At 44.4% G+C, this 19,202-nt stretch overlaps 1 protein-coding gene across 5 annotated transcripts; it reads right to left on the bottom strand.

Annotated features, from left to right (window-relative positions):
- Positions 1 to 2,478: 2,478 nt before the first annotated feature.
- On the bottom strand, positions 2,479 to 18,566 carry LOC311018564 (protein phosphatase 1 regulatory subunit 12A). Of its 5 annotated transcripts, none has more exons than XM_084017589.1 (25): positions 18,215 to 18,566; positions 14,724 to 14,854; positions 12,742 to 12,860; positions 11,474 to 11,630; positions 11,211 to 11,355; positions 11,035 to 11,109; positions 10,834 to 10,913; positions 9,387 to 9,592; positions 9,178 to 9,287; positions 8,894 to 9,091; positions 8,653 to 8,735; positions 8,470 to 8,559; positions 8,183 to 8,284; positions 7,993 to 8,097; positions 7,819 to 7,909; positions 7,596 to 7,724; positions 7,401 to 7,503; positions 7,196 to 7,299; positions 7,041 to 7,100; positions 6,911 to 6,933; positions 6,751 to 6,802; positions 6,563 to 6,667; positions 5,610 to 5,660; positions 5,245 to 5,295; positions 2,479 to 3,814 (listed from the first exon to the last, which is right to left on the bottom strand). In XM_084017589.1, exons 1-25 carry the CDS (start codon positions 18,488 to 18,490, stop codon positions 3,728 to 3,730), a joined length of 2,733 nt encoding a protein of 910 aa, XP_083873715.1. In that variant the 5' UTR covers positions 18,491 to 18,566; the 3' UTR covers positions 2,479 to 3,727. The 5 variants fall into 5 exon arrangements, with proteins under 5 accessions (XP_083873715.1, XP_083873716.1, XP_083873717.1 ...); XM_084017590.1 differs by having other exon boundaries at positions 8,894 to 9,088; XM_084017591.1 differs by having other exon boundaries at positions 9,387 to 9,568.
- Positions 18,567 to 19,202: the final 636 nt, after the last annotated feature.

Raw genomic sequence — 19,202 nt, 5'->3', positions numbered from 1 at the left:
TGTACTTTGACACTTTTATGTCATCCTAAAACATCCTAAAACAAAAAGGTGAACAGAAAGTAAAAAAAAAAAAGAGCAACTCACCCAACAAAACAAAAACAGACACAGACTCCTCAGCATTTAAGCATGAAATTATTAATTGCTTTGGGAAAAAAACATACAATCTCTGAGATTATCTAAGACTAAGAATGTTGCAGTCAACAGGCTGCATAGACCTCCAGCACAACTCCCTTCCACACACTACTACAGAGGGCAGGAAGAAGAATCTGTTACTGCTACGAGGAGGAAGGCTGGGGGGAAAACAAAGTGAAGATTAAACCTGCAGAAGTTTCCAAACCGCTTGTTCTTAACTGTTTAACCTACAAAAACAGCGTGTTTGTGTTGTAATTCCTTGTAGAGTCCATGTCTACCAGCAAATATCTCAAAGGTATTTAATAACGGGGTCTAAGTTAGCCGTGTCTATCACAACTGTAGGAGGAGTCCATGGAGCTCTTTGTGCTGCAAAGAAAACCTGGACATGATGAAGGATCGACTGGAAAACATGGCATGGATGTCAAACGGAGTGGGCCCATGTCTAAACCCAGCTGTACAATTCACACTGACTATAAGCACCACTGGGCTGGATGTGTATAATATATTAATGAATGTCAAGTGGACTAATCACACTATGTACGATGTCAACGCCCAGCTTTAAGAAAGAGAACCTTAGTTCCAGTTGGACAGTCTGAACAGTCTTGTTACAAGCTGCCACCTTGGCCTGCATAGTCACAATTAAAAGGCTGCTTGGCTGAGACTGAAGACATACTCGGCAGGTCACAGTGAGAGTGTTTACATTTCCATCCTATCTCTTCCAAGAAGCATCACGTCATTCTCTCCAAACTAAATCATGTCATCTCCACTCTGCTTACCAGCCGCTCGAAATTCCCCTCTCACTTTTATTTTAATTTCACTCCTTACCCAACCGGTCTACACCATCATTTTGGAGAAAGCATTTGCAATGAGGTCAATAATTTAACTGAGTGCTGTTTATTTTTATTTTATTGAATACTGTTTTGATTACATATACATGTTCCATTTACTCTTATTGTTCGTGTTCTATCTTCTCCTGGAGGCAAGGGGTGGAAGTTATGTATGCAGTCCCACAATCACTTCTAGCAACATTTGTTTTTATTTAACATTGTACATCTAGAGGATAATGTGTTAACCATATCCTGTTTGCATTCAGCTGGGGCCCTCTGTTGCATGTCATTACTCGCTTTCTGTTCATTTCCTGTCATTTCTCTGTTGCTATGAATAATGCGTAAATTGGCCAAATAAATACTTTTAGATAAATGCCAAGGTAATGGCCTTTTGAGATATGGGGCGCTGGGACTCCGATGGCAGGTCAACCTGCTAAGGCCCCGATTGAGTGTCTTTCTGACACATTCCCAAAAATGGCTATTGTTAAGAGTCTCTAAAGCCAACCAGTATTCCTATGCTGGAATACTACCTTATTTTTCACATAAAGGCCAGTTTTAACATCATTGACATACTGAAACTGTAAAACAGCTGTATGATGCCTCTGTTATTCTGGGTGAGTTTTCTATTTATATACCCTTGTCTAAAAAAAACAAATCTAAAAAACTGTAATTGACAAGTTACATTTATTTCAACCTCGTCCCTGAGGCATTTCCCTTGTAGCACCACTTGGTGGCGCTGAGGATCTGTTTGTGTAGCATCTGGCATCATGCCGGGGGTCAGAGCCACAAACCCTGGGAAAAGCAGTGCTTTGTCCATATAAGGCTGCAATCCATCCGCTTCCCTCTTCCTCCCCAGCTCCCTTCCCCTGTCTTTCTCAGACCTGAGGGATATTTACAGAGAGAGTGCCTCGGCCAGCCTGCCCTTCCTTATTAGGAGCTCAGCTTGTTGTCAGTGCTTCTACCCTGCAGGACAGTGGTCCATCTCTCTGCTCTCAGATGAGACAAACAGATGGATGATGACTGGTGGTTACTCCACTTTAGTCCAAACGGACAGGAGCTCAAAACACAGCGGGACTCTCAGACGTCTACTGAGCACTCGTCCCGCATGTAAAGACACTCATCCCTACCGCTGTCAGTCAAGCCACTCGTCATGTACTGTCCACCTGGGAACAGCAGCAGAATTATATAACAGTCCAAACATAGCGTAAGTATCTGTGTTGCCGCTTCCTCTCTTATGCTCACTGTGTTGCAGCTGTTCTGTTAGTTCCCCCCCCCCCCCTTCCAGTGGTGAAGGACATCTGGCAACCAGAAAACAGAACAACTGGGATCAGGGATGATACAATGTTGACAAAGCAAGCAACCAAGTGGCTACAAATATCAAAAGTGAGAAATTTGTTGAACCCATCGGTCACAACACCTTACTGCGAAGACGGGAGCCCAAGCAGGATTCAGTGTTGTGGATGGGAACGACGTAAGGACACAACCTTGTCAAAGAGTAATGTAATAACCAGGCAGTCGCTACAAACACGCTTTTTTTTTTATTAGAGTGCAGACATCCATTCAATATATTAGAAAAGCAACATGTGAAGAAAAGCTACATGGAATTGTACTTCAAAGGGGGGTATTATTCAAGACTAATATTTGTACACATATAATATACATAACCATGCTCCCTTGCAAGAAAGGAATTGACAATGAAAAACTATGAAAATAATATCTGTATCAATGGTAATAATCAAAAACCATCCATTGCATAATAGGCTTTGACAGAATGTCCATTTCTATAATTGTGCAATGACCTTTGACCTTCAGCTATGGGCAGCACCCTCTCACTCAGTAAGTGAGAGGGTGCTGCTCTGAAATAGGTTCGTCTGTCTGGAGGACGGGCAAAGCGTCGCACACCTTTTGTTGCTTTGCAGAGAGTAAAGTGCTGTGGTCGACTGACCTGGTTCCACGGTCATTTTTAAGAGCATGAAGTGTGTCTGTGGTCACAAAAACAAAAAATGCATGTGGGGAAGTGCATGGGTGGAGAGGTAGGTGGGTTCAAACACTTGCATGTGGAGACCAAACAACCCATCGGAGCTTTGTGGACTTCCCCGTCGTCAGGACGGTGCTCAACGTTAAGACAGAGCCAGAAACGCGCTTCAGAGCCGTTTGTCGTTTGTTTTTAAATAAAGAGAACTACACCAAAACCTTTACTGCTTGACAACACGTTCGATTTTAACTGTGAGTGGGAGTAGGTAAAAAAAATTGTGAATATGTGACGTGTGTGTTCACGAAAAAAATAAATACTAAGTGGGAGCTTTAAGGCCCAAGCTGCCTCGTGCGCTCGTGGAATGTGCATGGAGGAAGTATGTGATGCACGCATAGGAATGTGTGTGCACGTTAGTGTTCCCCTGATGCACAGTCATAGTAGAAGTGTTGCACCAGCCGCGGGCATTCTGGCTGTCGTCGAGTCTCATGTTGCTACTGTGGGAGCCTCTGACCATAGATACAGGCCTTCATGCCGCAGGTCTTCCTGTGACAAAAGGGCAGTAAAAAGGCACACAAAAGCCACTGCAGCTGTTCACAGAGAGGCATCACAATCCAAGTCAAGCTGTGGTGTTCATGTACATAGGGTATTCTGCTACTCCCCCCCCCCCCCCTCACTCTTTGGCACTGGGAGGAATGTGTGGTAGCAGGGAGGGATGGATGGATGGATGGAAAGAAGGAGGGAGGGGGGGGGGGTTCCCTGCTCTTCGTCTCTCTCTCTCTCTCTCTCTTTCCATCTATTTGGAGAGTTTGCTGATGACACGGATCAGTGCTCCATTTTCATCTTTAAGACGTTGGTTGTCTGCTCTCAGGTCGACCAGAACCTGGTGGTAAAAATGTTTTTACGTTACTGGATATTATAGTAGTACAGTTATCACAGCAGATAGATTGACAATTTATTCATATCGATGCAATAAATGGATCGAACGAAGTTCAAAAAAAAAAAAGGATGCCCAATTCATTTTTAATAGAGTTGAGTGGAAGACAGCGGGGTCATTTTTAACGTTGGTAGGTTTTTGGGAGATAAAAGCAGTGATCTTTTGCTGTTTTTGCTTCAGTGTAGTGCAAAAGGTTGTTGTTGATGTTTGAATCCTCTGTGGGATACATCAAAGTGTCTAAAGCCTTAAAAGAAGAGATACAAATAAAAAAGACTGGTGGAAGAGAGCTAGAAATAACCAGACATCATTTTCAATCACTTTTGAAGTAGGGTATTTTATGGGGAAAAAAATATATATATATATATATATATTATATATATATATATTTATATATATTTTTTGCATTCTAGAATAAGAGCATGTTAAAAATGTGAATATAGTTTGACATTTTGGGAAATACATGTATTTGCTTTGTTGCTGAGAGTTAGATGATATGATAAACTCTCATTTCTATACGGCCAATATGACATGAATATGAATATCCAGGTATGAATGACTCCATTATTTTGGAGACCTGCTTAACAATCCCCCCCCAGTCTTCATGCTAAACTAAGCTAAGCAGCTGCTGACGGTCTCAGTCTTCACAACTAACTCTCTCAGCAAGATATCCGATTAAGATATTTCTCAAAATGTTGAACTATTCCATTGAAGAAAATGACTTTACCTTCTTTATTCATTCTCTATTACTGGAGACATCAGACAATTATGAGACTAAATTGTATCGGTTGGCAAACAGAAACATCCATTAAAGTGATGGTTCGGAGTAAAATGCACCCTAGATCACTTCCACCATGACATCCAGCCAAATACCCCCTCAGAAGCATTTTTAGCGATGGTCAACATTGGTCAAGATAGGGCTATCAGCTGAATGGCTTAGTACTGGCACGATGGTACAGTGTGTATATCTCGTAAATTTCCCCACTAATAATGCATGGAATGTTAAACTTACATAGGGTCTGTACTCACAAAACGAGGCATTTGAAAGTGTGTAAGTACACCAGGAGTTTATTTAAAAGAACACTTGTTGACCTGAAAATGCTTCTGAGGGGGTATTTGGCTGGATGTCATGGTGGAAATGATCTAGGGTGCATTTTACTCCGAACCATCACTTTAATGTGGCAAAACAACCAAATTAATCACATGTATCAGAAAACAATAAATCACACCCCCAGGAAACAGGCGGAGAACGGGTGTGGTGTAGAACACATCTCTACGGTGTACCTCCACAACACTGCTGCCTGCACAAGCTAGAGCCAAGCTAACCAAGCAGAAGCATGCAAAGTGTCTGCGGCCCGTGATAAGACTCGCCTCCTCACCTTAAGCTCCTCCTCCAGCTCTGCCATTCGCCGCTCCAGCATCCTCCGGTCCTGACGCCAGAGAAACGTGAGGGAGGGGGGGGTGATGTAGAGAGGAAGAAGGACCAGAGAAGGTGAGTGAAAACAGGTGAGAAAGTGGTTCAGGTGGGGAGAAGAGAGGAGAGAGAGCGTCAACAGAAAGCAGGGGTGGCAGTTGTGAGGCAGTTGAAGCTCAACAATTGGAAAGGCAGATCTCCGCCAGGTGTGTCTGCAACGCCCACAGCTGTATTGTGTGATCGGACGAATACAACACACACACGTGACCCATTGCATGATCCTGCTGGCGGAGATAGCAATAGGTAACACCATCAGTGGGGATGCATTACCTTTCTCTCCAGGTCCAGCATGGCTGAACAGTCACTGAAGCGCTCCTGTCTCTGTTGGATACAACAAATCAATGACATTAACATCATCAGAACAACAGCAGGGCTATAGGATTTCCCTTCGCTAATTTGTAAGACAGGATGCTGGTGAAGGGTAAAACATAGTGTAACATTAGCATACGTAATTATAAAGTTGCCAAATAAGCTACACAGCATTGTTATATAACTTTAGTGACCATCAGCTTCTGGTCATACAAGCCCAAATAAGGCTATAGAGTAGGCGTTGTATTTCTATGATGACGAGCACGCCTAGTAAGTTCCCTGTTAATGCACTTTATTACAGAGTTGACTATACTGAGAGTGTATTAATGAAGCGACATGTTCAATTGTCAAGGTAACTCATTTTATTCCGCATATACCATAAGCTCCTCGGTTGGTGTTTTTTAATGTTATAGTTGTTCCTGTTAGGACAGGCAACAAGCTGAGTTTGCGTTATTCTACATTTCTTTTTTTTTTTTTTTTTTTTACTGCAGACAAATATTGGTTTCAAATTCGGTTATCGGTCTACTAGATTAATAATAAAAATGTGACCTTTGAACACCAAAATCTAATAAGTTCATCCTTGAGTCCAAGTGGACATATCGCAATAGTAGAGATATGGTCTGTAAGGACTGACGACCACCCAAAATCATAAAGCCTCCAACCACAGTCAAGACAGAAATGATGTTTTCATCTTCAAAGATAGAATTTGGGATGAACAGAGAATAAAGTTGGAGAAAACAACATGACGAGTGAACGCCACCTGACTGAACACAGAAACAGGGACTCAAAGAAGGTAATGTCAATACTGGTCTTTAACAACACTGATACATAACCTTTGGATTACCGGTTTGACCACCTTCAAATGTTTAGTCTTTCTAGACAGTTTGTGTTGAACCGTGTATGTGTCTCGTCACCTGTGTAGCCTTTTCCAGATCCAACCTGGTCTGGCTGATAATCCTCTGGGTGTCCTGCAGCTGAGACTGGAGCTGACTGTTTTCTCTGGAGACCTCCTCGAACAACTAACACACAAAAAAACACACAGAGCAGTAAATAACTGGGCAAAACACGAAAAAAAAAAAGAATGTCATTTCCATCTGTTGACCTTCTTAAAATCCTTGTCAGATCCTCCTCCCTGGCTGCAGTCGTTAAAGGACCTGAGTCGGTGAGCAGATCAGAGGTCAGAGACGCCGCTATCATTGAGACTGTGCTGACAGAATGAAGAAAGAGGTTCAAATCAAATAAGCCAAAGGTTGAATTCATACCTGGAACCCAAGTGTTGGTCCGTCTGTAAACAGAGAAGACAAGCAAACAAGTTATGCATGGCCTCTTAGGTTTCACTCTGCTGAAACAGCACATCAACACGCACACACACACACACACACACACACACACCTGTGGATCCAGCCCACTGCCTGGGAACTCTTCCTCTCCACTAGGATCATTTTCATCACTCTGCAGAGGACACAGACAGTGTGCTCTTATAAAAGTCAAGTTACAAGTGATTTGTTTTTTTCGTTTTGTCAGACAGAAAGCTGTTAGCGGTTTACCTCCCCGGCCCGCTGTGCCTTCCTTCTGGACCGGGCTTGTCGCCTCTCCCTGCGCTCCCTGGCCCATCGCTCCGTCTCGCTCTCCCCCGTGCTGGCCTCAACATCTGGAACGGAGCCAGACAGCAGTCGTTTTAGAGCAAATCAAATGTTTCAACAAACACCCACACTGTTGAGCTCTGTGCTCCGTGTGACGAGGTACGAGTACCTCTCCTGTCAGACGTCTGAGGGCGTGGAGTGCCAGCGGGCTGTGTGAGGCCCAGCAGGTCGGACTTCTGCAAACTGGCAATACGAGACCTCCAGCTCACTTCCTGTAAACACAGCATCCCCCGCTATGTGAGGTCACATGGCATTATATAAGAGCAGCCGACACAGGCCTATAACTCTGATATATGGCTCTCACCCCCTCCTCTCCCTTCTTCGCTCTTGCCTCCTTTTCTTTCTCCTTCTCTTCCTCCTCCTTCTTTTCTCTCCCTTTGTTGTCCGTCTTCATCGTCTTCTCTGCCTCCTGCAGATCTGTTAGCGTCACCCCCTTGATGGGAAAAAGAGAAGAAAAACACAGTTTCTTTTGTACCAGGCTGACACATGGGTCCTCTGTGAACATCGGGAGTGGCGGAGGTTTGTACCTGAGTGGAGCGGCGGGACTGCCGTGCATGTCTGGAGCGAGCCTTCCTCTGTGCCTCGGCTTCCTCGTCCCGCACCGGCGTCAGATAGGATCTACAAAAGGCACACATGTTTAGATTCAAGCAGCACCATCAGGGCCACCATTTAGCCCTTTGCCACACACAGCCTTGACTCACTTGCGCCTCTGCTTGGCCTCCTGTTCGCCTGTGGTCGTGCTCCGAGAGTTGGAGGAGGTGGTGTCGGCAGACTGATCCTTCTTTTCTGTCGGTTCCTGTGAAAGTCTTTTGGAGAAAGATAAGACGGTCAGGTCTTTCAGAGAAGTGAGGAAAATGAATTGGAAAATGAGTAAAAAAAAAAATGAAATACCTCAGGGCTGAGACACTATTAATGCGGCTGAGTCCAGCAGAGATTGTTCCTGTGCTAGCTGAGGTTACGGTGGGGTCATCCAGTCTCTTTCCATAAGATGAGCTGGAATCAAGACAAAGCCCATTGGAAAACACAAAGGCATCTTTCACAGCGCCACACACACAAATTAGTATTCACTACTGGGGGAATGTAATAAGCTGTGACACAGCGATAATAGAATCACACACACACACGCATTCACACACAGGAGAGCAAACTGATACAAGACAGTGGGCAGCATGACTGACCTGTGAAGCAAAGAGGGGGTGGAACTAGTGAGATCATTCCCTGATTGACTATGAAGGCGCCGGGTGTAAGAGGAGCTACGACTTAGCCAGCTGAGTGGGAGACAAGGTGACAAGGGCACATATGCAGTGACAAAACAGATTCCGGTTTCACAAGCACAGAAGCACACGTAAGCGCCGGCCCACCTGTTGGAGTTGTCGGGGCCGCTGTCTGGAATACTGAAGAGCCTCCGCGTTGGGATGGGCGGTACCCGAGCGAGCCTCGGCTCCTGAGGACAAGGGGTTGAGATCGGTTCATTTTTACGTGACTCAGCGAATGGAAGCCGTAAAAGAAGCCTTTATTTGGAGTCAAGTTAGATTTATCAAACAATGACTGGCTTCATGGGTGTATAAACCCTTGAATTAGGCGAGCGCCCGCGGTGTGCACCTTGGTGTCGGCCTCAGAGCTGAGGCGGGGGCTGGAGGCGGAGCGTGTCATGCCCAGGACAGTCTCTGGTGGTCTGCTGAGGTCCTGGCTGGTGTCAGACAGTCCAGCTGAGCCCAGAGTCACCGAGCTGCCTGCCTTCCTCAGAGACGTTCTCCAGGAGCCCGGGGCCTCTGGGGCTGGGGGCTTGCCTGGGTCCTGCTACAGGATGTTGATCAGTATTGTTGTCATGCAGCCGAAGCCCACATTTGATTTGATTTGTTCTCTATAACATCCCTATATATTACCTTTTTTACTTGGCTCGCAGCAGTATTCGTTGGCATGGAGGTAGGAAGCAGGCTGGTGGTGTTGCGTTTGTTATTCAAGTTGTTGATGATCTCTCGGTTTTTCGCTTTCTCTGCAACCATGTAAAGGTCCGCAATCAATAAATCAATCATGCATGAATCAGTGACAAATCCCATGTCAGTTATTCTCAGGCAACAGCGGCTTCTCTTACCCGACTCGGCGTCACTCTCCGATTCACTCTCCTCCTCTGAGCTGGAGCTGCTGGAGGCCTTACCCTGGCTCTGAGGCTGGCCCGGTCCCGTCTGACTCTCCTCCTCCTCATCCTCGGCCGGGCTGCTCTGCAGGGCTGGAGGCGGGTGCTTCTCGCGCTCGTGGAGGCAGATCTTCTCCTTACTGCTCATACGAGAGATAGAAGTCCTGCAGGGGCGGGGCCAAGGTGGGGTGGAACGACAGGTGGCATGCAGGGAGCTGATCAGTGAGGGCAACCATTCCATGTGCAGCCAATTAGAGCGTGCATGCGCCAATAAACACATCAGTGGGTGGAACAGTGGGTCATTTCTGTGATGGGTGATGTGTAGCACTGCTGACTTATCACTAGATCACCATTTAGCTCTATGTCACTTCAACCTACATCTTTTTATTTAATCACTTATTTTCTGTTGTCTTACTTCAGTATATGCAGCATCCACACAAAGGTTTGGAGCAACTAGGGCTGCCCTCCTCTCAGTCACTTGATCTGTCTTTTTGGTCTCAGTCAACTCAGATTTCTTTTTTTAATGCTTTTTTTCATGCTGAATTGGGTTTTTGTACAATTCTTTGTAGAGAAACTTTGAAAGATCTGTTGATTAAATCAACTAACAATTAGTTGACGTGTGTTAGTCGACTAAGAATGTCTTTAGTCGAAGACAGCCCTAGTCGAAACCATTAACTGTGAATGTAAATAATGTGCTTTGTAATAAAATCCTTAGTGTACTATTTTGGCTTTCGGTATGCAAGAAGTTCACTTGTATTGTACTTAAAGTTCTAAACTACTACCACTCTAGAATTAGGAAACGTTATGGTAGTGGCAATGTGCATCACTATCTTGATTTGTCAGTTATTTAATATGCTAGATCAGCCAAAAACAGATGTGTAATTGTGTTTTCACCTTTCAAGTTTTGCAATGGATTTTCCAGACGATTCACTGCATAGCATAGATGTAGAAGTGATATAGATATAGATGATAATGTACCATGATGGAGGCAAACCCCCAAAGATCTACACATGCTGCTTCAAAAGACATTTATTTATATCTCATTTGATGATTTTCTTTTGACTTTTATTGAGTTTTGAGTTAAGTTTAGTTAAATTAAATAATAATAATAATGAATGAATTTTATTTTTATTTCTCCAAAACAAACAGTAGCAGTTTGGTTCAGCATGAGACTGGGACACAGAATGGTGCTGCCTGCTACGTCTATCCAGTGTAATGTCAGTGGATAGAAGCAACACGGTTCAAAGGAACGGAGACGGGTATCATCATACCTGCATGCAAACTACTGGCACTGGGACTACTGGGATTACTGGGATTACTGGGATTCAGCGTAGCGTGTGCCCACACACAAACACACACGCACACACACACACTCATGCCCGCACACCAACACAATGGCACTGACCTGCGTGGACGCACTGGTACCATGGAGATCTGCGGGCTGGTCTCAATAACAGGAGTCTGTTTTTCTTTCTCGCTGCGTAACTGAAGAGAAATATAAACACACATAAACACAGAGCACATTTGCCGCTCTACAACTATCAATTATATCAGGTTTATCTAACTGAGTGAAATAGTTGCCGAGCCTCTGTGCAGGCAGACTCACAGCGTTCTGCTTCTTCTGCAGCTCCTCTAGACTGTCTGCGAGGTTCTCGTCCGCAACATCTAGAGGGGTTTGGCCCTACAAGGACATTCAAAGTGGCTCATCAGTCATGCTGCAAATAAAGGCTTCATTTTATATAACCGCTCACACAGAGGAGAGGTTGTTTGCCTCGCGCTCACCACATTGTTGATGGCGCCCATATCGCACATGTTGTCAGCCAGCAGGGAGCACACCTCCTCCTGCCCCCAGTGAGCTCCCGCATGCAGGGGCGTCCACCCGTCCAGGTCCCTGCTGTCCACGTCCACCACACACTGTAACAGCACCCTGACGACGAGGGGAGGAAAGAGCCAGTGGATGAAAGCCCTCTGACTCAGTGTGATACCAAATTAAGACAAAAGCTAACAAACTGTCATTGCTCTCGTGTTTGCAGACTGATTCTCACTTCAGGACTTCGATGTAGCCTTTGGCAGCGGCGACGTGCAGAGCTGTTGCGTTGGTGTTTGGGTGAGGTGTTAGGGTTCCACCTCCTGCCAGCACCGCATTGGCATCCTGGAGCATGACCCTCTCCTCCTCCTTTCTGGCCTGGTCCACGTCTATTGCTGAGATTGAGAACGCAGAAACACACAAATAACAATTTGACATTTTAGAAAACAGAAAAATCACTAGGCAGTTGCATGAAGGATGTCAGTAATGTGCATATTTGACAGTGACAGTGAAAGACCCTTGGTGCACTTCAGTACTATGAAGGTTGCAGAACATTTTGTGCACAGCGACTCCTCATTTCTTTACCTTTTTTTGTCTTTTCTGAGAGAGGCGTGTGCTTTAAACGTGACCATATAAAACAGGAGAAAAAATGCAAATCTCCAAGTAGCCTATACTCTGTATGAGCTCCTAATTTTTCACTCATAAAAGAATGAACTGATGCCAAAGCTGTTGAGAACTCATTCAAACTACATGGAAATACAGCGAAAGCACCGCATCACCTGTGCTCACGATATTTTATCAACAGCCTTGGAGTTGCCATTTGCAAATTATAATCAGATCGTTCATGTAAATACACTGTAAAACCATCGAACACATCTAGCCATCAGCCTGCAGAATGCTCTCAGTTCATTTAGCATTATTAACGTAACATAGCGATACTGTTGGTCCCACAATGAAAATACTTGAATTACTGGCATACGGGCAACATTACAACATATCATTGTGATATATTTCTGACAGAATGGCACATCTTCATTCAAAGTCAGAATATAGTTAAATAAATGTTGTTCTATAAATAACTAATAAATACTGTTAATTCATTTGAGTGTAAAAACCAATACATGTTTCCTTTATTGTCCTCTCAGTTGGGAAAAATATAGCAACTGATGCTTATTTTAATTAAAATTAAAAAAAATGATAAAATAATGTTTATAAAAATAGACCTACACTAGTTTGTTTTGTCCAACAAACAGTCCAAAATGTTAAGCTAATCCATTACAATGATATAAGACAGAAAAAACACACATGCTCACATTTGTGGAGCAGGAGGCAGCGAATGTTTGGCAAATGTTTTTGGGTGAAAAATGACTTAAATAAAACATGAATTCTGTTGGTAACATAAACATGTCACATATTGCACTTGAGATGACCATAAAAGATCACATGCATACGCAGGCGGGTCTCGAACAGGACAGACGACATGCAGCGGACGGAGCTCTTCCTCACCTTGTTTTTTGATTTCACCTTTGAGTAATCTCTCCATGGCGTCTTCTCTGGCCACGTCCAGAGGAAGCTCGCCTTCACTGTTCACGGCCCCGACATGAGCGCCGTGCTCTATCAGGTATCTGGAAGTAATACAGAAAGTATTAAATTAAAAAAGCAGCATAGAGTGTGGATTGGAGAATGAAACAGTTAAACTCATATTATATTTCCTAAATGTATAAACACTGACATCCTAAAATATTATACATATTATTGATAGTAATAGCATTTTATCTTCACTGTAAGCCTCATACTTTGGTATTTACAGTACCTTGCAGTATTCACCCCCCTTGGTTATTTTCCTATTCTGTTACATTACATACTGGTGTTGAAATGGATATTTATTTGGATATTATGTAATGAACCTACACAAAATAGTTAAAATTGGTGAAGGGAAATGAAAAAAACTTGATGTGGTACTACAAATCAAAAACAAGGCACATAATTAGTGTGCAGTCTAAGTGCATGTACACCTGTTCTCAAATTGCAACACCATAAAGACCAAGGAGCTCTCCAAAACAGCTCAAGGACAAAGTTCTGGTGAATCATAGCTCAGAGTTGGCTTGTAAAAAACAAATCATCAGAAACTTTGAACATCCCACAACACACCATTAAAATCATTATTACAAATAACTATTAAAATAACACCACATTTGGCACGTGGGAGACCCAAAATTCTTTTTTTTTAAACTCACACTAACAACAAGTCTCCCTCGTTCTTTCACTTCCTTGCTGATAAAAAGAGGCGATGGATAAAACACACCAGTTAAGATAACGTTCCATTTGTGCACGGAGCATATCTAAGTTAGCTAGCCACCTGTAAAAGCCCAGCTCTGTGGAATATGTGGCTCAAAGCGGTCGTATGGACAGACGCACCAAGCTCCTTCAGGGTTATCGTCAGTCTCTTTGTTTGCATCTCTGATTAATGCCCTGCTTGCCGGGACTGTGTGTTTTGGTGGGACGCCCTCTCCTAGCAGGTTTGTTGTGGTGCCATATTTGTTCACCATTTTGTAACAATGGAGTGGTGCTCCGTGGGGTGTTCAAGTTTTGGATATAGTTTTTAGAACCTTGATCGGTTCTCCTCTAGAGGTTTCACCTGTTTGGAGAGCTTCTCTTCCTCGATGATGCTGCAGATTGTGAGGCCTTTCAGAACAGATCAATATATCAGGCATCATGCGACGGCACACATGTGGCCTTTGTGTTACTTATTATGTGACTTCTGACGGTAATCGGTAGCACTGGATCCTATTTTAAGGGGCTGTCGCCTCACAGCACGAGAGTAGAGGGCTCTGTTCTTCAAACCAGCCGGCCCTTCTGTGGAGCGTTTGCATGTTCTTCCTGTGTCGGCGGGGGGTTTTCTCCAGGTTCCCTTGCTTCCTCCCACATTTCACAGACACGCAGGTGAGGCTAATTGTTGACTCTAAGTTGCCAGTAGGTGTGAATGTGAACGGTTGCCCCTTTGACACAGAAAATCCACTGTTACGCCGTGGTTGCTTTTTCACATTGAACCAAACAACGGTGGCATAATGCCGTCCCAGTGTGCAATTTCAGATTGCACGCCGGCATCACAGGAGCAAAAGAGGCGTGACGTTTAACACGACGGCGTCAGCGTTCCACCGTGCCGGCTGTCCCTTTCACCACTCTGCTGCCAGCTCAGCAGCGGAACAACTGTGTCCCGCCATGAACAGGCTGTGTGAAAGGGGCTTACAACCTGTCCAGGGTGTACCCTGCCTTCACTCTATGTCAGTGGCTACAGCTTAACATTTGATTTCCCATCTCATTTCTCCAGTTTGACTGTTTGGTGTAGGTGCATTATATAAATCCTTTTAGATTCCAGGTCGTAATGCAACAAAAAGGGGAAAAACACCAAGGGGGTGAATACTTGTGGAAGGCACTGTAAATTAAAAAGGCAGGAATGTGTCATTGTGGTGATGGTCAACACTCACTTAGTGATCTGGATGAAGCCGCAGGAGGCTGCAGCGTGCAGAGGAGTCCAGCCCTCGTTGTCTCCTCTATTGACATCACTCCCGCTCTCCACCAGAAACTGCACCATCTCAGCATTTTCATCAATGCAAGCCTGCCAGAGGACACACAACCACATGATGGATCGCTATCAAGTGTTTATTGTTGGTTGTTCGTTAGAAGAATCCTCACTACACACGTAAAACCAGACAGAAACCAGACAGCCGACGTCAGGCAGACTCCAATTTAAGTCATTAAGGTCCATTTAAGAACTTAGACACAATTTTTGGTTTGTTGTGAAAGTTAAAACTGCAGACACTTCCAAAATCTATTAAATGTATCTTAAGCCCTGGGGCAAAAACACTGACTTCTGTGTCTACTTGTGATGACTTTCTGTTAAGTGGGCTGTTAAAAGCCCTCAAGTGCTTTCCAAGTCAGTCATTTTGTGGCGTGAGAGAAACAGCAAATCTATTTAGCTGCTTCGCCGAAAGCAAAGTTGAGATGAGATCCCAATGTGACACAACACAAATCCCGAGATTAATCCCATGAGGAGCTCGTGGTTTTATGCTATGATATGTTGCTTTAATTTCAGCTCATATTTTTTTTTTAAAGAAACCCCACAAAGGGATCTGCTTATGCTCCTTTTTCCAAGTGAACCCATTTTTTTTGTGCTGCAAAAAGAGCTCTGGTTATTAAATTATTCATTGGGTTAAAATTATTTTTAGCCTTTTAAAAAAAACATATTTCAAGAATTTCCTAGAAATAAGAGTTGAAATTAAAACAAAACCGAATGAGATAATTGTCCTTTGTATGAAAACAGTAAAATATTTAGATATTCAAAAGGGTTAGAATGCAACAACTACCTACAAGAACAATGTATACAGATACAAAAATTATCCCTCTCAATCACCACTTATGACCCACTAGAAGTAAGTGGCAGTGTCTGTAACTATAGAGACTCGGGCCATCTGCCTGTATTTCCTCCCACCTGGGAAAGTAACGCCCGGCCAACAAACAGGGCCTACATGGAACCACAGTGAAATGATCAGAAAATGGTCATAAACAAAGAATTGGGCAAACTGCTGCCAGCACAAGATGAAAAGTTAAGTGATCACCAAAGACAATTCAATTCATTCTGCCAAACAAAATATGTAAATATGTTTATTTTTCACTAAAGTTGTATATTTCATCCACAGCCACAAAGGTTGACCTCACAGTGATGCTAGAGGAAACATCAGGAGATCACCAAAATCAGAAGGATTTCTCCTATTAGGACCATAAACGGAAATCCATCAAATGGTTGTTGAGATATTTCAGTCTGGAGCAAAGTGGTGCACCGACGGACAGATGAACATTGCCATCCCTGGAGTCATGCCGGCTAAAATGGTAGCCGGTTGTAGTGTAAACCTGCAGGTAGCTCTAAAACAAATCAAAATTATCCTGAATTTTGTGTTAGTAAAAACATTAATGACTGATCATCTGCAATGCAGTAAAAAAAGGGGGGCTGACAGTAATCACTTTTATTGGGAGGGATAAAAATCAACGATGTATTCTTCTTTTCTCACTGTGACAGTAACTAAACAAGGACCATGTTTCTATGTCAGATTTCATCACTAACATCTGATGAGATAACATCTGTTCGGAAAAGTCTGCACCAAGAAATAGATTCTCATCAGTTCCCGTCCCAGCAGCAAGTGTCACACAGAACATAAGCTGCATAAGAGGCTTTGCTTTTGGTCTAAATCAACTAATCACAAAGCTTTACAAGTCACCGCCCTCCACCATAATATACGATAATTAGTTGAGTAGTAAGTTGGAAAAGGAGCCTGAGATGAGACTTGTAGTGCAGAGCAGAGCCAGAACCTTGCGAGCCAATGGCAGCGTTCACTGGCAGCAGAAGGGGGATCCCTCTGATCAGGCTGAATGAATGAACAGAGGGCACTTCTTGCGCCCTTCGCATTACGAGGGTGCACACACAGCCTCCCAGCAGACTCCTTCCCTGGGTCATCAAGTGACTCATTGTGGAAATTGCCTTTGACAACAGCAGTTTGTGCCGTTTGAGGAATGTTTTCCATTTCTTCATCCGAAATCCCTAAAGTCCCCCACCATGGGGAATTGGCAAGGGGAAGGAGAAAGTGAGACAGAGAGGAGGAGGAGGAGGAGGAGGAGGAGGAGGAGGAGGAGGAGGAGGAGGGGGGGCAAACGAGAGAGAAAAGCATAGTGGAGAAGACAGAAAGGCTTTGGATGGAGACGATGGAAAGTTTGGAGAGTGTGGGCCTATATTTAATTCTGGTTGCCAGGCAACCGGTGAGCAACAGGGAAGAAAGGGATGGAGGGCAGGAGAGGGACCACACTGGGTGACAGTCCAACATGTGGATCAACCAAAGAAAGGCATGTTCACCCAACATCCAGGGAGGAACTTGCCCCTCTGAGCCGGTTATGGGAAAGTAACTTCATCAAATAACACACAGTTGGCTTTAGGGAGAAAGCACCAATCAGCTCCGAGCATGATGTCACCGCGAGCACACAGCTAGAACCCAGTTCAGCTCCAGTGGGCAGGAAAATCACCACATCTTTTTTTTTTCTTCTTTTTTTTTTTTTGGATATCAAAGTTAAACCCACGTGACTGAGAGTTCAACTGGGAGACGAGCGAGACGTTGATGACACGCAGCATCATAAAAGCAGAGGAAATACTGCATCAACGAGGGCTCGTGTGACAGTGATGCTGTCCAGACGGTTCCTCTGTGTTATGACTGAACTCGAGGGGAGGGAGGGAGCCGAAGGCTGAGCTGCGTTGAGACTAGAACATGCCGAGGAGAAGTGCGACCAATATGGGACGCGCAAAAGCAAACGGTCCCAAAAACTTCGCATTTTAAACCCCCCTTCCTTGATTCGTTGAGAGTGGTCGCCAACAGCCTTCCATTTTGCTTTCTTCCTTGAGAAAAAAAAAAGACTTAAGACCTGTTGATCAAATGATGAAAATAACCTATTTGACTGATACTCCACCAGGGGCTGCGTGTGCCACAATCCAGACACTTCTATCTAAAAATGATCCCGCCGGTTCGAGGGCGACCGGTTTTTACAGTCTGCAACCCACTGCGACCCCCATACCTCTAGTTTGGATGCTCGAAAAGAAGCCTGTAACTTACTGAATACAACAGTGCGGGTGGCCCAGCCGCCCGTCGGCTGATAAACTAACACACAGGCCGGGATGTTGCTGCTGGGACTCCTAAAAACAAATCTAGGTTATGATGTGGTGGCTTCGGTTCAAAGTACGCATACTTTAATGATTAAAAAAAAAACGTTTTAACGTCAACTCCGACATGCGATACGTTAGCTGGGAGGATCGTTCGTGAATACACGTTAAACCGTTAACGCTAGTCCCGCGACAGTTAGCGGCATCTCAACGCTTAACTCGCAAACACGCAAATCAACAAGTTGGTAAACTGCTAGGAAGTAACGTTAACGTTCGTACCTGATGAAGCGCTGTCAGACCGTCTATGTTGGCGTGGTTGATGTCAGCTCCCTGCCGGAGTAGATCTGCCACCTCCTCCCGGTCTCCGGCGGAGCAGGCGGCCATAAACACGGCTCCTTGGGCGAACCGGACTTTCGCCCGCCGCGTCCCGGAACCGCTCAAATTTTCCCGGGTCTCCGATCCCGTCCGATCCGTCTCCGAGCCCAGCCATCGCTGCAGCTGATCCTGCCGTCGCTGTTTGGCAGCTTCGGACCGGGAATGGTCAGTGGCCGCCATCTTCCCTGGTCTGTCCCGGACAGATTCAGCTCATGGTGCGAGAAGCAGCGGAGTGCTTGGTTTGGATTGAGCCTGCTCCGGGATGCGCCCCCTGGTGGAGGCACGCTGGAAACGAAGCCGTGAACTTCACAGCGAACTTCTAACTAGTGGCAGTGTTATGCTGCCTTCAGGGGCTACTCGGTAATTCCTATATCAGTGGGAGGGACTGTGTATTTTCTTCATACTGCATTACTGCATTGCTTTCACACTGCATGGACATTGTATTGTCTTTTCTTTTCTTTACAACTGTCAAAACAAATGCAAGATAGACACCACAAGTATAATTTTCTCATATACTAGGTTATGACTTGTGATACTATGATGAATAATTTTCTGAGCTAGATTTGGAAAAAGTAACAACAATAACTCAACTTTCCAGTAATATAATGTATATAATTTAGCACTATGCTATTTCAGGACCAACATTCTCAATTTGATTTTTAATCAGGATTTAACTTTAACACATAAGTGTGCAAAGCTTTTTTCCCCCTCCTGCATGACATTTAAATCTTATTGATTCATTGACTGGTTTAAAATGTACTGACAAGAAAAAACACGCACGCACGCACATACACACACACATACACAAACACACACACACACACACACACACACACACACACACACACACACACACACACACACACACACACACACACACACACACACACTC

This window comes from Eutrigla gurnardus, assembly GCF_963514095.1.
Source record: "Eutrigla gurnardus genome assembly, chromosome: 9".
NCBI lineage: Eukaryota > Metazoa > Chordata > Actinopteri > Perciformes > Triglidae > Eutrigla > Eutrigla gurnardus.
Note: the sequence above shows the minus strand (reverse complement) of the source record. Positions and strands in the feature narration are given on the sequence as shown.